This window comes from Tachypleus tridentatus, chromosome 10 (assembly GCF_004210375.1).
Source record: "Tachypleus tridentatus isolate NWPU-2018 chromosome 10, ASM421037v1, whole genome shotgun sequence".
Lineage (NCBI taxonomy): Eukaryota > Metazoa > Arthropoda > Merostomata > Xiphosura > Limulidae > Tachypleus > Tachypleus tridentatus.
The window spans coordinates 111,352,293-111,373,516 of NC_134834.1; the positions used below are offsets into that span (position 1 = coordinate 111,352,293).

General features: G+C 33.0%; 1 protein-coding gene across 1 annotated transcript in view; it reads right to left on the minus strand.

Moving 5' to 3' along the window:
• Positions 1-1,395: 1,395 nt before the first annotated feature.
• The window catches only part of LOC143228443 (cytosolic carboxypeptidase-like protein 5), a 38,830-nt gene continuing 19,001 nt past the window's right edge, over positions 1,396-21,224 (minus strand). The window contains exons 10-13 of the mRNA XM_076459703.1: positions 16,916-17,121; positions 15,883-16,115; positions 14,920-14,982; positions 1,396-6,489 (exon numbers count right to left, since the gene is read on the minus strand). Of these exons, the coding sequence (XP_076315818.1) occupies positions 6,107-6,489; positions 14,920-14,982; positions 15,883-16,115; positions 16,916-17,121 (885 nt within the window). The 3' untranslated portion in view covers positions 1,396-6,106. The remainder of the gene's footprint in view (positions 6,490-14,919; positions 14,983-15,882; positions 16,116-16,915; positions 17,122-21,224) is intronic.

Below are 21,224 nucleotides of genomic sequence, written 5' to 3' on the forward strand. Positions count from 1 at the left end.
TCAAAGATTAATTTTGTTTTTACTTATAACTGTTTAGATTTAACTTCTGTTTTTTTTGTCAAATATTTATTTTTAACACATTAACTTTGAATTTTCCAATCTAAGTCTATCTTGCAATAAAGGCTTACTATACATATAAATTTTTAACAACTAGAAATATTAAATTAGAGAAACATTAAACAGTTTCAGTGCATATACTGCAAATTAAAGTTGACCAGAATTCTAATGCATATAAGTTATCTATAACACAAACTAATTCTACACAAATAAGAGAAATAAGTTGTTTAAGAATAAAACCTCAATATACATGATTCATTGTAAACATTCCCACAGATTGAACACACTCATGCACAACATTAGCAATGTATACAAAATGCAACATCTGTTATAATAACACTTATAAAACAATATTGCAAAAAATTACTTTTTTAATGACCCAGTTGTCTAAGATGAAAAAAACTTGAAAGATGTTACACAATTTTACAATCCTGCCTTCACTTTCAGATATAAATACAGTTACTGATATACAGTGAACTTGATACAGCTTAAAACACTGAAAACAGCAGTATATATTCTGCATTATACTTACATGAAAAAAAGTAAAATGTTATATTTATACTCAATGTTGATTCAAAGAATGTGTTAACTTCAATAAATATTATGTTTACTACAAATATGAATATGTTTATGACTCAAAGAGCCATCTAAGCAAATAAAAATTTATCATGAACAACCTATGTTCAGCAACATTTACAAGAATATGTGGTTGAATTTAATCATGGTGTAAGTAATAAAGAATCTGACTTAGATAGCTGCTTATATTCAACACAAATAAAATAAGGATCTTTGTATAACCAATTATATTTACCATGTATCAGAAGGAAGTTAAGTAATTGTCAGACAGAGAAATATTTTAAATTTATGAAATATGTCATGAATTCAGGATTGTTGGTGTTACAACAAAACTGTTGCAGTTTATAATCTTTAACAATAAAAATGAGGATTTGCAAAAAGGGGTCTAAAGAAAGTTCATTATTACAAAGTTTCTTTTAACTTTATTAACTTGAAGACTAATGACTGAAATTCTAACCTTACTGTTTGTTGTTTATACATAAACAGTACACAAGTGGTATTAATATCATACTGATCTAGTTCATTATCTGTTGATAATAAACTTACATAAAACTTTGATTAAAACCTATAAACTACTTACAACAACAACTGTGGTGGTAAAAAGAGAGTTGAAACAAAATATACATACAAATTACTGGAGTTTATTTCATATATTGAAATGACAGAAATTGAGTGCAAAATTCTACAAACAATAATATCTAATAATCAAGAGACTACAAACCTGGTTAATGTAGCTAAATATTGTGATTAAATAATAATGGGGTTTATAATACTAAGCTACATTACAGTAACTAGACATTAGAATCCTGATTATTTTAATGTAATTAAACTTTGTAATTAAAGAGACCATAATTAATAATGGGTTTTATAAATAATCAATGCTATTGGAATGTAACTAAACACTGATATTAAGAAATCTATAATGAGTGAAGGGTTTTATTTTGCTGTGATACACTATGGTAACTAGGCACTAGACAACTGGTTATTTTAACATAATAGAAAAATATATGTACAAAAGGGTGGTTTGGGTTGAGAAAATTTCTTTAAAGAGGAGTGAACAGCGTTTCGACCTTGTTTGGTCCTCTACATAAAAAATGTTCTCAACCCAAACCAGAGTTTTTACATATATATTTTTCTCTACAAGTGGGTTTGCTTGTCATCACTGATTAACATAACAGAAATGTTGAAGTTAAAATTCTATAGTAAATGCTTCTTATAAATTTATTCTCTGAACACAGGTTGTACAGTGTATAAATACTTACCTGTACATCTCAGTGTTTTCAGACTTTGTTATTGATAGCATTATAAATATCATCAAAGACATAACATATATATCTTTGGTGATGCCAGAGATTCTAGTTGAACATCTTAACACAGGTAAAACTACTTTCAAGTTCATCAGATCATTTTTATTTGTGTTTACAATAATTTAATATAAGGTTTAATATAATTCCTACAATTACTTTAAACTTTAAAAAAAGAGTACTTCTGAAGTGATATATGTTGTTTTTGTGACGAACCATGATGAATATTTTATGTTCGTGTTCTCATTAGTGAAGACAAGAAGTACACATAAAAACTAATTATAACAACAAATGTAATTAACAATATGAGAACAACCATAATAAAATATCTCTAAATATGATAAAAAACAAGAGAACTTACATGGAGAAAATGAATTAAACTATGGGTAAACTCAACAATATAAGAATACAGTAAAAAATAAATTAAAATGTTGTAATACATGTTGAACAATGTCTATGACAAACTTACATTATGATATCAAATACTGTAATACATACTAGTATAATATTACAAATGAAAATATCAACTGATAATTACAAAAAACACAATAATTTAACTTCTAGAAGAACACAAATAATGATAAAGAAGAATTTTTGTCAGTTTTGTGTTTCTGATCACGTCTTCTTATACAGCTACTGTGAAAACTCAACTATCTTACCTTATATAAAACTATCTTGTCCAGCCACAGCTACTACTTAACAACTGCCTTTTCTTGTTACGTTGTACTCATGTTATCAGTTAATATCAGTGCATCTCAACCATCTGGTAAAGTTATTGCTATGTCTTATCTATTATTTCTTATTGTTGTTGTTATATTGTAACTGTATTGTAATTAATATTTATATACTATATGGGTCACTGTTACACCTTAACCATGTTCTACAGTCACTGTTCCATCTGAATCATGTTCTACAGTCAGTTACATCCAAACTATGTTCTATAGTCACTGTTCCATCTGAATCATGTTCTATAGTCACTGTTCCATCTGAACTATGTTCTACAGTCACTGTAACATCCAAACTATGTTCTATAGTCACAGTTACATCCAAACTATGTTCTATAGTCACTAACATCTCAAACATCTTTTATATTTATTTTTACATCTCAGTCACCTTCTACATTCACACAACATAAGAACTGTTAAAATAGATTTAGCTGACACTGTGTAATAACAAAATATGCATCAATGTATAACACATGAATTCTTAAAACAATTTTAGCTGATACTATAGTCATTGTTACATCTCAGTCATCCTTTATAACTCAACCATTTTACAGTTAATTACAAACATTATTTTAATCACTGTTACATTTCAGTCATCACTTACAGTCACTGTTAAAACTCAACCATCTTACCAGACCACTGTTACATTTCAGTCATCACTTACAGTCACTGTTACGACTCAACCATCTTACCAGACCACTGTTACATTTCAGTCATCACTTAGTCACTCTTACGACTTAACCATCTTACCAGACCACTGTTACATTTCAGTCATCACTTACAGTCACTGTTATGACTCAACCATCTTACCAGACCACTGTTACATTTCAGTCATCACTTACAGTCACTCTTACAACTCAACCATCTCACCAGACCACTGTCACATTTCAGTCATCATCTACAGTCACTCTTACGACTCAACCATCTTACCAGACCACTGTTACATTTCAGTCATCACTTACAGTCACTGTTACGACTCAACCATCTTACCAGACCACTGTCACATTTCAGTCATCACTTACAGTCACTCTTACAACTCAACCATCTTACCAGACCACTGTCACATTTCAGTCATCACTTACAGTCACTCTTACAACTCAACCATCTTACCAGACCACTGTTACATTTCAGTCATCACTTACAGTCACTCTTACAACTCAACCATCTCACCAGACCAGTTACATTTCAGTCATCACTTACAGTCACTCTTACAACTCAACCATCTCACCAGACCACTGTCACATTTCAGTCATCATCTACAGTCACTCTTACGACTCAACCATCTTACCAGACCACTGTTACATTTCAGTCATCACTTACAGTCACTCTTACAACTCAACCATCTTACCAGACCACTGTCACATTTCAGTCATCACTTACAGTCACTCTTACAACTCAACCATCTTACCAGACCACTGTTACATTTCAGTCATCACTTACAGTCACTCTTACAACTCAACCATCTCACCAGACCAGTTACATTTCAGTCATCACTTACAGTCACTCTTACAACTCAACCATCTTACCAGACCACTGTCACATTTCAGTCACTCTTACAACTCAACCATCTTACCAGACCACTGTTACATTTCAGTCATCACTTACAGTCACTCTTACAACTCAACCATCTCACCAGACCAGTTACATTTCAGTCATCACTTACAGTCACTCTTACAACTCAACCATCTTACCAGACCACTGTTACATTTCAGTCATCATCTACAGTCACTGTTACAACTCAACCATCTTACCAGACCACTGTCACATTTCAGTCATCACTTACAGTCACTCTTACAACTCAACAATCTTACCAGACCACTGTTACATTTCAGTCATCATCTACAGTCACTGTTACAACTCAACCATCTTACCAGACCACTGTTACAACTCAACCATCTTACCAGATCACTGTCACATTTCAGTCATCATCTACAGTCACTGTTACAACTCAACAATCTTACTAGACCACTGTTACATTTCAGAAGTGTTATTTAAGTATTATTACAACTAAACTACCATCTTATCTGATTACAATTATGTCTCAACTATCTTATCTAACTATTCACTGTAACTGTCTTCATAACTATAATGTTATGAAACAAGATCTTTAAAAAATTGCATCTTGAACTAAAACAACAAAGACATATCGTCTACAAGAACTCTCACTATTAGACCAAACCTGAATTTTTTTTACTTTTGATGCAAAACTTTTATCAACCATTTTGTTTCACTGACACAGATCTAAGTTTTCTTAAAACTTTTATCAACTATTTAGCTTCACTGGTACAGGTCTAATTTTCCTTACAAATTCATCAACTAAGTAAGTTTTAATAAAATATTGTTACTGTATTTCAGTGTTTTCAAAATGTTTTTGGTATTAAGAAGTTGAGGTGTTTACTGGAGTAACTTACAAAATATTGACTTTATATGACTGATCAATAACTTAAGAAGAGATACTATAGAAACATGTTTTCTACAATAAATATAACTGAGCTTTTAAATTTGTTAATTTAATACTGTGTTAGCTCCCATACACAAGTAAGAACAATTTTCTTACATCTAAAACTAATATAAAACACTAGAACTAATGTTCTTTCAACAACCAAGTTATAAACATGTAAAGAACTTTACAAAGATATTAAAACAATAAAGTGTCAAGTGGAATTATTTACACAATTTACTTCAATTGATTGAGCTACAAAAAGTTTTGTGGAAATAGGAGGTTGTTTCAAACAACCAAACTTAAATATTAAGAAACATACACAGGTGTATAGACTGGATACACAGGTGTATAGACTGGATACACAGGTGTATAGACTGGATACATAGGTGTAAAGACTGGAGTTAATCAAGTGCACATAAAGTCATCAGGATGCAGAGATAAACCTTGTTTTATTATTAATTAAACAGCTTTGACACATAGTTCTGGATATTTTTCATGATAATTAATTTATTAATAAGTTTAAATATACCATAACCTAATGAAAGAGACAAATTACATTTGTTTCTTTGCAGTCTTTCTCTTCTTAAAACTACACAGCACATTAGATAACTTCTAATGCCTTGATAAAACAACATATCTTATAGGCAATTAATATAAATATGGTATAAATGTTCTTATACCTCACAAAAATAAGACAGGTTGCAATTACTTATTTTCTAGCAAGTCTAGCATTTTATAGGACAGTAAAATACTCAATATGTGGTTTTCACAAACTGCTAATCTTAAAATCTGACTTAGTAAATGTGACTTGTGTAATATATGTTATTTTCAGTGATAGTATGTGCATGCGATCTGACTATTATTAAACAGACTACTGATGTTAACAAGTAATACATGTATGTGCTGCAAGAACATTTAAATAGCTGCTTAAATTTACGTAGTTTAATTGGACAACTTTTGGCATGGCAGTGTTTACATATGTACTTACTCTCAACATTAGCTTACTGACATTTCTTGATGCTTATTACTTCTAAACAGCTCGAAGCATCCGTCATCACTGGCAATGGTTTGTCTTCCTTGCTTCTTGAAGGCTGAGAAACCTTACAACTTTTAGAATTCGATCTTTTTCTAACAGGTTTCTTCACAAGTCGAGAGCCACGTTGAAGATGCTTGGCTAAGGCTCCCACTTCACTGTTTTTTATTGAAGATTGGGGATTTTTGTCTACTGAACTTGAAACCAAAGGAGGCAGGGATGCTTGAAACTTACCAAAAGTTGTTCCTAGGACTACTGTCGAAGCTTCTAATTGTAAAACACCATGAAAACATTGAGGAGAGAGCTGAACTGTGTTTGATGTAATACCTCCATTTGAAACTGGAGTTTTACCTGATGAAAATTAGAAAACAAAGGTTTTATAATAGAACTTTAAATAGATGTTTAGGGACAAATTATTTTATTACTAAATCTTTACATACAATATCAATAAAATGAAGATAATTTCATTGCTTCACGACAAATAATTCTGAAAAACATACTTAAATCAAGAATATTTGAATGAGAGCACAAGTTAACATCTTCTAACACTTAGAATTTATTTCCAACAACTGTTAACACCCAAAGCTATCTTAATCTTGATTTCCTTCTAAGCATAATTAAAAATTTGAACAGCAAACCAGTCTTTCATGCTCCTTCATTTTTGTTCCATTTCAGTAACATGGGCTGCTCATGTGACTACCCTCAACCAATCATACCATGCCACATATACTACCAAGACAGCACTTGGCAGATATGAGCCAGACATGGTGGGGAGGAAGGGTGAGAAGTGGGTGATTGAAGGTAAGTACCTATTGGAAATACATTCTGTGTTTTAGAAAATGTTAACTTCTGAAATGATACTGTACTCTTTCACCCAAAGCCAGAATTCCACATTGCAAAGGTGGAGGAGCTGGTGAAAGTGCAAAAGTAGCCAAAGAATTGGAAAACTACAGCTGTGAAAGAACATGTGTGGCCCAGCTATGAAAGGAGGCACACCTTTAGGGTATCACACTATTTTTGGAACAGGTATGTTCTTCACCCAGTAACAAATACAATATGACACACAGGGCAGAACTTAATAATCAAGCACCATGTCAAGAAAGATTACACCAACAGACAACAGATAGTATGTGAGATATCCACATTTGTAATAAGCGTGAGCATATGACACAATTATAGTTAAATTTGAAGGTGCTTACAATCTGATAAGAATATGTGGCTAGGGTTAAAGGGCTGTATATAAATGGGCCACGTGCAGCCTTTCTAAGAAAAACCAATGGTGGAAGTGCTTCACATAAGATTGTAAGGTCAACAAGTATTGTACACCAAGGCAAAAATTATCCAGGGACAACATCTTGGATATATATTAAGATAGCCATAGTTCTTCAGTTGAAGAACTCTGTATAGTATTTTTTCATTTTATATATAGTATGTAACAGATTGTGTGAACAACAAGTGCAGTTAGACCAGGAAAAAAATGTCTGGGGAAACACCATGAAGAAAAGGGAGAATATACACTGGAGAGTCCAGAAGAACAACACACTGGACATAATGTAATGAGTGTCTCCAGAAGAACAACACACTGGACATAATGTAATGGGTGTCTCCAGAAGAACAACACACTGGACATAATGTAATGGGTGTCTCCAGAAGAACAACACACTGGACATAATGTTAATGGGTGTCTCCAGAAGAACAACACACTGGACATAATGTTAATGGGTGTCTCCAGAAGAACAACCCACTGGACATAATGTTAATGGGTGTCTCCAGAAGAACAACCCACTGGACAATGTTAATGGGTGTCTTCAGAAGAACAACCCACTGGACAATGTTAATGGGTGTCTTCAGAAGAACAACCCACTGGACATAATGTTAATGGGTTTCTCCAGAAGAACAACCCACTGGACATAATGTTAATGGGTGTCTCCAGAAGAACAACACACTGGACATAATGTAATGGGTGTCTCCAGAAGAACAACACACTGGACATAATGTAATGGGTGTCTCCAGAAGAACAACACACTGGACATAATGTTAATGGGTGTCTCCAGAAGAACAACCCACTGGACATAATGTTAATGGGTGTCTCCAGAAGAACAACCCACTGGACATAATGTTAATGGGTGTCTCCAGAAGAACAACCCACTGGACATAATGTTAATGGGTGTCTCCAGAAGAACAACCCACTGGACAATGTTAATGGGTGTCTTCAGAAGAACAACCCACTGGACAATGTTAATGGGTGTCTTCAGAAGAACAACCCACTGGACAATGTTAATGGGTGTCTTCAGAAGAACAACCCACTGGACAATGTTAATGGGTGTCTTCAGAAGAACAACCCACTGGACAATGTTAATGGGTGTCTTCAGAAGAACAACCCACTGGACATAATGTTAATGGGTGTCTCCAGAAGAACAACCCACTGGACATAATGTTAATGGGTGTCTCCAGAAGAACAACCCACTGGACATAATGTTAATGGGTGTCTCCAGAAGAACAACCCACTGAGCATAATGTAATGGGTGTCTCCAGAAGAACAACCCACTGGACATAATGTTATGGGTGTCTGTGATTCCCTGTTTTGAAAAGCAGAAAGACCCCATTAGTAAGAATCATGGATCAGTAGGGATGGGTAAAAATACCCACCTGTTTTACCCATGAAGTCCATGAGGGATAGACCTTTTTATATATGATACAATAAGAAAAAAATACATTCAGATATAGATATATGCACACCCCCAGATAAGTGGCCTGTGGTCTTACAGAAAGACTTCATCTCCACAGTGAGTTCATGGAAGTATGCATAGTTAGTATCAAGATATAATATTTAGCATACCTCACCAGGTGAAATCTTATGTAATATTATATTGATTTACCTTATGCAAAGGCAAACAGATGTGTGTTGTGCAGACAGAAAGCAAGAATGAATTGGGAGCTGTCCACATAACAGCCTGAATGATCTTCTCCAAAAGCAAAGGTTGTGAGCAGCTAAAGAGATAGATGACAAAGTTGGTGTGAAGAAACATGATAGAGATGGTGGCCAATCCATGGACAAATCAGAATATGAGTTGATGAGCCTAACCAGTGAATGTAATAGGTGAAAGATCACAGGAAACAGAGGAATTCCACGGAGATGATCTGGATCCTAATGGGAAAAGAAAGGAAAGGGAATAGGAGAAAAGGTTCAACAGCTATCTTGGGCAGCCAATATCCTAGAAAGGAAGGCCCAATTCAGATAGAGGAAAACATATGAGAAATGGTAGATGATGTGAGAAACATTAATGGCATAAATATTAGAATGAGAACAACCATATGCCAGGATGGGGAAGAAATGGGTCTTAGAGAAAAAAATGTACAAGGATGCTGGACAAGAGCAAATCCCAGAGCTGAGACATGAGACAAGACAAAACTCACACATGAAGCTGTAATGTGGTGATGTTAGGATAAAAAATGTCCAAATGTGGTTCTTGAAGAAATTATCAGCATAGACATAAAGGGTGCACTTCGTGGAGAGGATCTAGATGGGGGGTGATGATTAATCAGGCACAAGATTCATAACTCTAAAAATATGACACACCACAACATTCATTTTGTGGTCATTGTAAGTACAAGAGATACAGCATCTGAAAACATAGAGATCTGGATTTGCTCACCCCTTGTTTGGTAACATTGATGATGACAGTGAAATTGTCAATACGCACCATAACCACCCACCCCCTCAGGACTGAAAAGAAATGATATAGAGCCCAATGAACTGCCAAAGGCTTCTGGGTGTAAAATTGGAGAATAGCCTCTTTGATTGACCAGCAATCACAAATCCTTGTGGAATTAAGGAAAGTCCCCCAAACTGATCAAGAAACTATCTGTAAAAAGATAATTTGGGATGAGGTAGAGAAATGGGAATCTCCACTGAGGTCAATTCCTCATCAAGTCACCAAGAAAGGGTGGTCTGATTCCATGTGGAAGGGAGATAGTCCAAGGTATCTTGGGGGAAGTTCCACTGGATAAGGAAATGAATGCATGTGTGCCCAACCTAAGGGAATGACAGGCAGAAAATCCCAGATAAAACCCATATAAACCACAAAACTATCCTGAAATGTAGTTAAAGAGACCCATAACTAAACATATTTAGAAAACGTACTCATTACTAACAAACTTATAAAATATGTAAAGTCTACAAAATAATAAAAATTATAATCTTATTATGATAAAAAATAAACCAGCAAAATTATGAGTCTGATATAAAACACCAAAATTACAAAACCGCTAAAGGAATGTCGAAGATAAATGACACTTAAATATTGAACATATAAACCTACCAAAGAATATACAAAACAAAGAGGATAAAAATAGAACCTACCATACAGAAGATCAGAATAAAACAGTATCCAGTTAAGAATAAGAAAGTTAAATTCTAACCTAACCCTCAATTAGATTGTGACTAGTAGTAGGCAAAAAACAACTTACACAATAAATAACATTAACAGAGAAAGTAAGTAAAACTCTAAACACAAACAAATAAAGATACTAAAGACAAGTTTAAACTAAAGTAACCAACTGAGTAAAAGTAGTAGTAAACCTATGGAAAGTGAGAAAAACATAATACAAATCTCTTGTTAAAAAAGAACAACACCTGAATCAGTAGAATATGTCGAGGCACAGTTTCAGGTGGAAAGTGCCATGGAAGGACAGTTTCCACTAGGTAGCTATACCCAATTTCACAAAAATTGTAACATGAAAGGAAAAATCATTGTCTGAACATATGACAGGTACCCCTCACAAACTAAAATCTGTGTTTCCCCAGCAGACATTATGCACTGTGGGACCTGGGAACTGGTATTCTAGTTATGGTAGGAATTTCATCATCCACCATACTAAATCTTTAATTCATAAGAACAAAGCAGAATTTGGAAACACACACATTTCTAAAACAAGCAAGTAGAAACAGTGTAAATGAAACAACAGTCCAAACATGAAGTTGTAACTGATATAACTTTTACGATCAAGCACAATCAAAATATTGTAGTCACATGGAAAATGAGATAAAACCTGTATACCAGAATACTAATAAAAAAAGTGAGAGCTGTGTTGTAATCATAGAGGGAGCTACCTGCACTACTATAGGTGACATATGTGGAAGATAGGCGCATTATCAGCACGTTGCTTAACGTGCACAAAAATGAAGTGGATAAAAGACTGGTTGAAACTTTTAGCAATGCTTAGAGGGCAAATCAAGTTTGAGATAGCTTTGAGTAAGAGCAGGTAGCAGCTCTATTATGGGATATCAGAAATTTCTGAAACAAAGCATTAGTGTGTTTTAAATGTTTTTTAGACAAAAATGAGGCATCAATAACAGAGAACCTTTTCACAAAATAAGCATTTAGTTGATTCATATCTAACTGTATATTGAAATATCAGTGACATTAGAATGAGAATTATTTACCTGCCCAAAGTTTGTGTTGATGGTGTTCAATACAACTTGTACAGTTCATAGAGGGATGTCACAGCAGTTAAGATTTATACACAGTTTACTTGTCTCACTAGATTAGTAGTTACCATCAAATATTAATATATTCAAATTTCAATATATTTAAGTCATAAACAAGCAATAGCTTTATGATATAAAAAGCTTCCAACTGTTGTATCAAAACTTTCCACACACTAAGCACGTTTGACTTTCCTTCTCTCATTAAATCAACTGGATCTCAGGTAGACATTTCATGTACATAATTTGAAACATTTTTGATGGCTAACTAAAATCTTCACAAGCATCAAACATACTCCAAATTCTATACACAATCATATTAAACTTTAGCTAAAAGCTAGTTTTATTTATTTTTATATTTTTTCTGATTAACTCTACTGTGGTTTATATTACAAGAAAAAAAAAAAGGTAGTAAAGATGATCATACCATTGTTAAGTCATCTACAGTTCAAAACTGTGGACACTACTATCTCTCATGGATATTGGTATTTAAAGATGATCATACCATTGTTAAGTCAACTATGGTCCAAAACCAAAGACACCAAATACCAACATCCATGAGAGGTGGTAAAGATGATCATACCATTGTTAAGTCATCTACAGTTCAAAACTGTGGACACTACTATCTCTCATGGATATTGGTATTTAAAGATGATCATACCATTGTTAAGTCAACTATGGTCCAAAACCAAAGACACCAAATACCAACATCCATGAGAGGTGGTAAAGATGATCATACCATTGTTAAGTCATCTACAGTTCAAAACTATGGACACTACTATGGGAGCATGGTAACAATGTGAGAAAGTGATTACTTTATCCAGGAAACCAAGATCTGGCATTGAAAAAGATGTTTGTATAATGTGAACCATCTCACTGAAATTTAATGATAAGGACTGTTCAAACATCTCTGGAATAACAAGAACATCAAGGAACAGCAGAAAGGGAAGAACTGAAGTAACCTGCAAGTACCTCCACAACATGAATAAATTAACAAGAGATAGAAATATAATATGTGTGAAGACTTGTACTGATCTGTTCAGCTCTAAATCCAAAACATTAGGAAGCAACATCCAAGTGGGGGTAGGAATGAGAATCCCAATTTAAAGAGGTGAATGGCAATTTTCATGGCTCATTCCAGTGTTACACAGTGGATGATATCTCATCATATACACCAGTAAGAAGTGAATGATGGCTCATTCCAGTGTTACACAGTGGATGATATCTCATCATATACACCAGTAAGAAGTGAATGATGGCTCATTCCAGTGTTACACAGTGGATGATATCTCATCATATACACCAGTAAGAAGTGAATGATGGCTCACTCCAGTGTTACACAGTGGATGATATCTCATCATATACACCAGTAAGAAGTGAATGATGGCTCATTCCAGTGTTACACAGTGGATAATATCTCATCATATACACCAGTAAGAAGTGAATGATGGCTCATTCCAGTGTTACACAGTGGATGATATCTCATCATATACACCAGTAAGAAGTGAATGCTGGCTCACTCCAGTGTTACACAGTGGATGATATCTCATCATGTACACCAGTAAGAAGTGAATGATGGCTCATTCCAGTGTTACACAGTGGATGATATCTCATCATATACACCAGTAAGAAGTGAATGATGGCTCATTCCAGTGTTACACAGTGGATGATATCTCATCATATACACCAGTTAAAGTGAATGATGGCTCATTCCAGTGTTACACAGTGGATGATATCTCACCATATACACCAGTAAGAAGTGAATGATGGCTCATTCCAGTGTTACATAGTGTATGATATCTCATCATATACACCAGTAAGAAGTGAATGATGGCTCATTCCAGTGTTACACAGTGGATGATATCTCATCATATACACCAGTAAGAAGTGAATGATTTTAAAATCAGTTAAGTATATATACAGTCGAGTAACATAAATCAAAATTGAGAAGAAAGGCTGTATTAAAAACCTCAAACGCAAACCTCTGACTGATGGAATTTTATAATAAACAAAAACAAGCTTAAATAATAAAAAATATATGCTGCACAAATCAAAATGATTCCTAAGATACAGGCTATAATGTAGAATATAAAATGTACCCTAGGTTTTGTACTTGACTGGAAGTACGACCCACATTGTGGTGGCAATACACCATCTCTCAGTCTTAACCTCTGTCAGTGTCACATAAAACAATAAAATAATTAAAAAAAATAGAAATTAGGAGAGCAAGATGTAGATACTAAACCCCATAACGTCCCTACATCTATATTACCTTTCACTGCCTGTAGATAGTTGTGGGAAGGTGACTACTCTCCAAAGTATATTAGCATGCTACAGGGTGTTCGGAAAGTCACTGTGCACTTATATATTTATTAACAGACAAAACTGCACAGACGTACTGCTACTTGAAGCTTGTGTAAATCTGCTGAAAGAATATATAAATTCCACAGCAGTAATGTAGAATTCATAATAAATAACCAGACATCACTGTGTTGGCAGAAATAAATAAAAAGGTGTAATGAAGTAATAGGTTCTATAACTGGGTAGAAATATAAAATAATTTCATGTTGGAATAACTCATCAACTTACAAGTATTATTACTGTGCAATAAATAGTAAATGTGTGGTGAGAAATTGATATAGAGATATGGAGAAAACAAACATTACAACAAACGTACTGCTGAATTCAAAGCGACTGTTTGGTAGAAATAACAGAGGGAGTCGCATACATCAAGAGTGTGTGTCACACTCTTGTTGATGGAGGGTTAACGCATGATGAATTGAATGTGAGATACAGTTGAATCAATTGATTCAAAGATGGTTAGGAACTTCAGAGCTTGCAACATGTGAAAAAGTTTTATGTATATAGGGAGTAGGGCAGAACAAGAATAGCTATTTATGTGAGGGAAGGTATTGTATCATATTGGAATTTGCTGTTGACTATTCTATAATTAACTTAATACACAGGAGAATGTTACAAATTGTGTCATGTTAATTACTTTGTTTTGATTGCTTGTCTAGGATGCAGCTGGCATATGTTATATGAATAAGTTAAACGTACTGCTATGGAAAATTTACTAAAATATAAAGTTGTTATGAAAGATTGCTTGTTTAGGATGTGGCTGGCATATGTTATATGAATAAGTTAAACATACTGCTATGGAAAATTTACTAAAATATAAAGTTGTTATGAAAGATTGCTTGTTTAGGATGCAGCTGGCATATGTTATATGAATAAGTTAAACGTACTGCTATGGAAAATAAAGTTGTTACAAAGGAAATGTTTCAGTTTACCTGATTTATCTCCCAGTGTTCCTGATGCTTTTTTGTCTCTATGTGGTTTTCGGTGGTTAAATTCTTTGGTTGAAAATTTATTTTTCATTAAGTGTATTAGAACACCTCTGTTTCACCCTTTTAGATACGTTCTTGAACTTGTTGAATAGGCTAGTTGGACATTTACTCTCTGTAAAACCGACATCTTCCTTCTTATCAACTTGTACAATGTTTTTTTTTCCTGCTTTACTTTTACCTTTGGCTTTTACCTTCCTGATTCGACTGCTCTTCACACAATCACTACTTGACTTGTATTTCAGAGATGACTTTTTGAACCTGTTTTCTACAGACATTGGAAATAGTTTCTTGTTTAAATCAGAAGAAGTGGATAACATGTTATCTACCTTACTCTGATCAGACTCTGATTTCACCGGTGAAGAACACTGCTCTTCAAATAATCTTTTATTAACAACACAGGTAGAAGGGTTGCTCACCAAGATACGGGGTAAGTTTTCACTGTATGGCACTGCTGTTTTACTTACATTCTTCTCTTGTGGACCATGGCTACGTTACAGCTACAGAAAGTTTATAGTTAACAGAATTAAATTAAAATTAACATTACTTTGATATTACTGTTTATTACCTAAACATACAATGAAATAAAAATGTATTTAATTTCTCAAGTACAATTAACTGAATTTGAAACCAGAAAAAAAAATTTAAATACATTAAATAAATTGACTCTAGAAATTGACTCTTCTTGGCTAGAAAAAATCTTCATGGCCAAAAGAAAACTAACTTTTTAACAATATTTGATTTCTCACCTAAAGCTTCCTGACTACAATAAAACTAACTTCTTAACACTATTTTTTTCCAAACCATCATGGCTATAAGAATATTTTAACTATTTTTTTACAAACATTTTATTTCTAAACCATCCTGACTACAAGAAAACTAACTTTTTATAAACACTTAATTTCTTACCTAAACCTTCCTGGCTATAAGAAAAATGTAACCTCCTACAAATGCTTGGTTTCTTTTTCTTGAGGTCAGCAGAAAGCTGTTCCAAAGAGAGAGCTTTCCGAACAGAGGGAGAGCTAGAAACTGATGACCTAACTGAGTGTTCTGATTGTCGAAATCGCCTGAGGTTGTATCGTAAAGACACACTTCTCCTTACGCTTGCTTTGGGGCTACCACTATTCTTTTTTCCTGGTGAACTGAAGTGTTAGATTATATTTAATTTTTAGAAACAGCTACATTTTCAAAGTGGGCAAAAAATACATGAAAAGAATTCTGATGTGTCCTAAAACATTAAAAATGGAAAAATATTTTAAAATTTTATTAAATTAAATAACTTCTTAAAAACACAATGTCACTTGTTAGATCACAATTACTGAAATTTAGAAACTACAACTCAGGGTGTGAAACTAATGTCCTCTCTTTTTGCATACATATTAATATAAAATCTATTATTGAAAAGAACAAGCCAAAAACACATTAGGCATGAAATCCATGTCGAGGATACACCACTGCATTTCTAGAGCTTATTACAAGGCTATACATTTGTAATAAGACATAACCCACAATTTTAAATTATTCTTTGTCTCATAACATTTCCTATTAGAACAGATTCTTCTTCAAATTCAAGTCCATAATTTTAGAGTTTGATAAAAAACAAAAATATCAGTGACAATCTCCATACTATCTTTTAAAACAAAATATATTAACATATTTAATTAACAGATATACATATTTAACATACTTATCAACTTTCCAGTTACTGAAACTTAATTTTTTACAAATTCATCCTCACATTCCATCAACAATGACTAATACCAAACTTTGTTATAGGGAAAAATATCTTGAACTGTGACATATCAGTTTAATATGCTTCCAGTTCAAATACTTTAAAATTACAAGATTTTTGTGTACATAGAAAACGGGAATACATAAATCACATACAATATTAGTTTTCATCTTTACGTCGTGACAAGAGAAAAAAGTATATTTTATTTACCAAATTGTACTAGAAGGCAGACTCTGTCCACTCCAGCTGTGGTACCGAGAACGACGAATTGGAGAGCCCCAAGTACTAAAGATGTTAAGATGTTTCCACAACCATTCCCTCACACCATCCAAGGTACGATATGGAGTGAGGGGAAGCCTGGACACAGGATTTTTATTAATTAGGTCAAGAAGAGATACAGCCAAGGCTCTACCCACCTACCAATCAGAACAGTGTATAAAATCAGAACCTTCTAAAATGTACAAGTTAATTAAAACAATAAAAAAATTTAGTAAACTGGATGACAGAAAAATAATAAGTGTGTAAAGCTAAAGAATGTGGTCATAACTTAGGAATCAAAATTAAGTTTTAATATTTTCCAATAAATGATTTTGCCTTAAGAAGCAGGTTCTTCAAGTCTAATGAGATCTGTACTTCAGTTCAGGTTTTCCCAAATAACATACACATTTATATATCATTGATTAATAGATTAAAACATGAACATAATTCATATATAAGTGAATTCTGTTTTATAATGAAACATTCTACTATTTCACTAAACTGTAGATCAATATTGATACAAAACAAGATGTTTTTGTTTCACTAGAGTGAGGTCGTGTTCCTTCTAAATAAAACAGGGAGGCGTTTGTCTTAAAGGTTGGTGTGATAGAGAATGCAGGATGAGAAAATGAGGTGAAGGTGTTTTATAATAGTTTTATTTTTTAGAGGATTTGGGGGATTCCTTACCCTATGATCCCACTCACGACAGTATCTTATAAGGGGATGCACTAAAATGATAAAAAAGGACATTGCAGCAATGCCAGGGTTTTATGAGCATGACAGTCAAACACCAGCATCAAATACAATGTCCACAACACCTGTTGAAATTGTCCAACATTGGTATGCAGTTGACTCTACCCCAACAAGATAAGTTGACTGATCCTGGAGGAGGTGCCATCGCAAGGCTACCCACCCACAGGAAATTCAAGACCAATGTGGTGTGTTGGGGTTGGACCCCTCAACCATGAGGTAAAGTGAAAAGACAGGGCATTTTCTAGGAGGTCCCCTCATCATGTACATTCACACTAAGAAGAACAAAAGTGATAATCTGCTTTAAACATTTTCTCTGCAACAAGTCTTTGCAATACTTTGTTCTCCACATTTAAGAAACAACAATGTGAAGGAACTACAAAAGCTGCATTTGATTTCAAGTTACATAAACTTTCCTTTCAAAATACATCACAAACAGAACTAAGGGGTGAAGCACTTGAAAACACAGTATTTGAGGTGTGTATTTCAGCTTCTTGCTGTTTTGTGGTGATATGATTTTACAGAAGTTCATTCAGTGGCTGGTAAGACTTATCTTGGTTCAAACTGTATGGGATGACTCGGTGAATATCACCTACAACTTCCCTTTAGTTCTCATTTTACTGGAAAAGAAAGAATTTTGTCATACTTCACTCATGTACAGTTACTTTTAGTGAGAACTACAGCCATTGTAAAGAAAAGTGTATCGTACAAAGCAGTATTACATTCACTTCATTTTATACTAACGATTACTGTAAAAACTGTAAATTATGGGGAAGTTGTTTACTCAGTATAAAGTTGAAGATGAATATTTAAATAAAATAGAAGGTGAGTAAGAACATAAAACTGTAAAATATGGGTAGCTGTTTATGTATGATAAAACTGTAGATTAATCTGTAATTACAGAAGGAAATGATTATAGAACATGAAACTGTAAAATACGGGTAGCTGTTTATGTATGATAAAACTGTAGATCAATGTGTAATTACAGAAGGAAGTGATTATAGAACATGAAACTGTAAAATACGGGTAGCTGTTTATGTATGATAAAACTGTAGATCAATGTGTAATTACAGAAGGAAATGATTATAGAACATGAAACTGTAAAATATGGGTAGCTGTTTATGTATGATAAAACTGTAGATTAATCTGTAATTACAGTAGAAGGAAGTGATTATAGAACATGAAACTGTAAAATATGGGTAGCTGTTTATGTATGATAAAACTGTAGATTAATCTGTAATTACAGTAGAAGGAAGTGATTATAGAATATGAAACTGTAAAATACAGGTAGCTGTTTATGTGTGATAAAACTGTAGATGTGTAAATAGAGTACAAGATAATTACAAAGACAAACTACACATTTCTATGTTGAGTGAAATATCTATACTCCTCTGGAAAATTCTCAGTCTACCACCTTTTGATTTCTTCTGAAATATATTAATCAATGATTGGAATAAGGTGTTGTAACCATCCACTCTGTAGCACGTTTTTGAATTCTCCTGTTTTCATGTTTCAAGCTTCCAGGTGGGAAAACACATAGAGCAATGTAAACATTTCCAAGTGTTGTCGACATATTTTGTTTCATTCTACAGGTGACAGATATGTAGAAACATTCTTGGAATTTTCAAACTGTAATTACATCACACAAAGATATTTTTAAACAGAGAGTCTCATGGAACTGTAGCTTGTAAGTGTTAGCAGCTTAGCCTTTTCAACCATATTAGTTATAAATTAAAGTGTTACATATTGTGTGAAATGCTTAAAATTGTTTGAATAAAATATATATTTAATTTCAAATGAACAATTTGTGTTATATAATTTTCTACTGCCCTCACACTACATAAAAAATTATTCTTTGTAATGCAACCACACTTTCCAAAATACTCATTCAAGCCATACCTGAGGACAAGAACCACCTTATTTAAAAATGAAAGTTGCCTTAACGAAATTTGTATGAACATTTGTTTGGAAAAATGGATTTATGGACTCTTAAAACTCTAATAATCTTAAACATTAATCAATCCCCCTGAGCTGAAAGTATGTCAAGAAATTTCAACATATTCCCTCATGATACTTCTTCCCTGAAATCTTATCCCTTCCAATAATTCAATTTCCTGCCTTAAACCTTTCACGACAAGCCAGGGATGAAAAGGCCATGTCATCATGTTTGTTGACGTGCATTGAAAGTTTTATTATTTTATGAATTTATCTCAACAAGTTTGGTATCAAATTATAAATTACAATTCAAACTTTAATGTTATATATCAGTAAACTTCTTAATTTAAAATTGAATATTAAAAGAACACACCTATTATACATTTTAGTGAATTTTGGTATGATGAATGCAGCACTTTAAAATTAGATGTTTGTGATGTCAGAATACTAAGTCTATACTTTTATACAACTTAGAAATACAAATTACCAATATTAACAAGCTGGTGTATAAAATAAGAAACTGGTATATTTTTATTCTGCTGAGATATGGTTTATATACTGAATCAAACACAGTGGTCCCATTTACGTCTTTCTACTTTTGGAAATGCTCCTTTACATACAGACATCAGTATGTGATATATGAATAATCAGTCCACAGCTTAGAATGTCCCATTTGGGGTTTTCTCAGCCACTTTAATATATGAAAAGACTACCATATTCTTTTGAACTAAGATTTCATGAAGGTAGGCTATGTCTTTAGTCTGCTTGAGGTTTACTATTTTTTAAAACCTAAATACATCATAGTTACTAAGCTTAATAAATAATAGTGGAATTCTATGGTATCAGTATAGTTATTTATGATTTTTTGGTTATTTAACTACATATATGAAACCTAAAAAAAATATTGTTTGATATCTTACATGTGCAAAATTTTAAAAGGCTTAACAACTTATGCTAGCAGCAACAGAGTTCAAAGGCTACAGACAGAAGAGATAATTACTTGCTTTATTTTACCATTTACTGTTCTGTATTTTAAGAAAAACAAGTTTACAAATTTATTTCTAAATAGTAATCTATATACATATATAATGCATAATAAGTGAAATGTGACTGTATATTACAAAAATATTAGTCCAATAAAACATAGATAAAACAGGGAAGATCCGTTTTATATTACTGGATGCATAATGCAAGTTATATAATATTAACTAGGCATAACTGAAAGAAAGGTCAGTATAATAAATATATGTAAATAAAAATTATTATGAGATTTAAGCAACTTGTGCTTTCATGTCATAACAGTATTAATTTTAGTATGAAATAAGCATCATTTCCTGATTTATTTTATGATGATTACAGAGTTGGTCAAGTGACAGACCCCACATCGTTAAAGTAGAGAAAATAGAGTAAAATATCAAGTCTTACTTAAAACAAACATTTGAAATGTATTTAAAAGGTTTTAGAAATTACACAAATAATACCTGAGATTTCTGGAAAGCAAAATAGATTTTAATTACAACATAAGATCACTTTGCACTCAGACTAATAACAAAATTGTCTCCATATTTTAACAAAC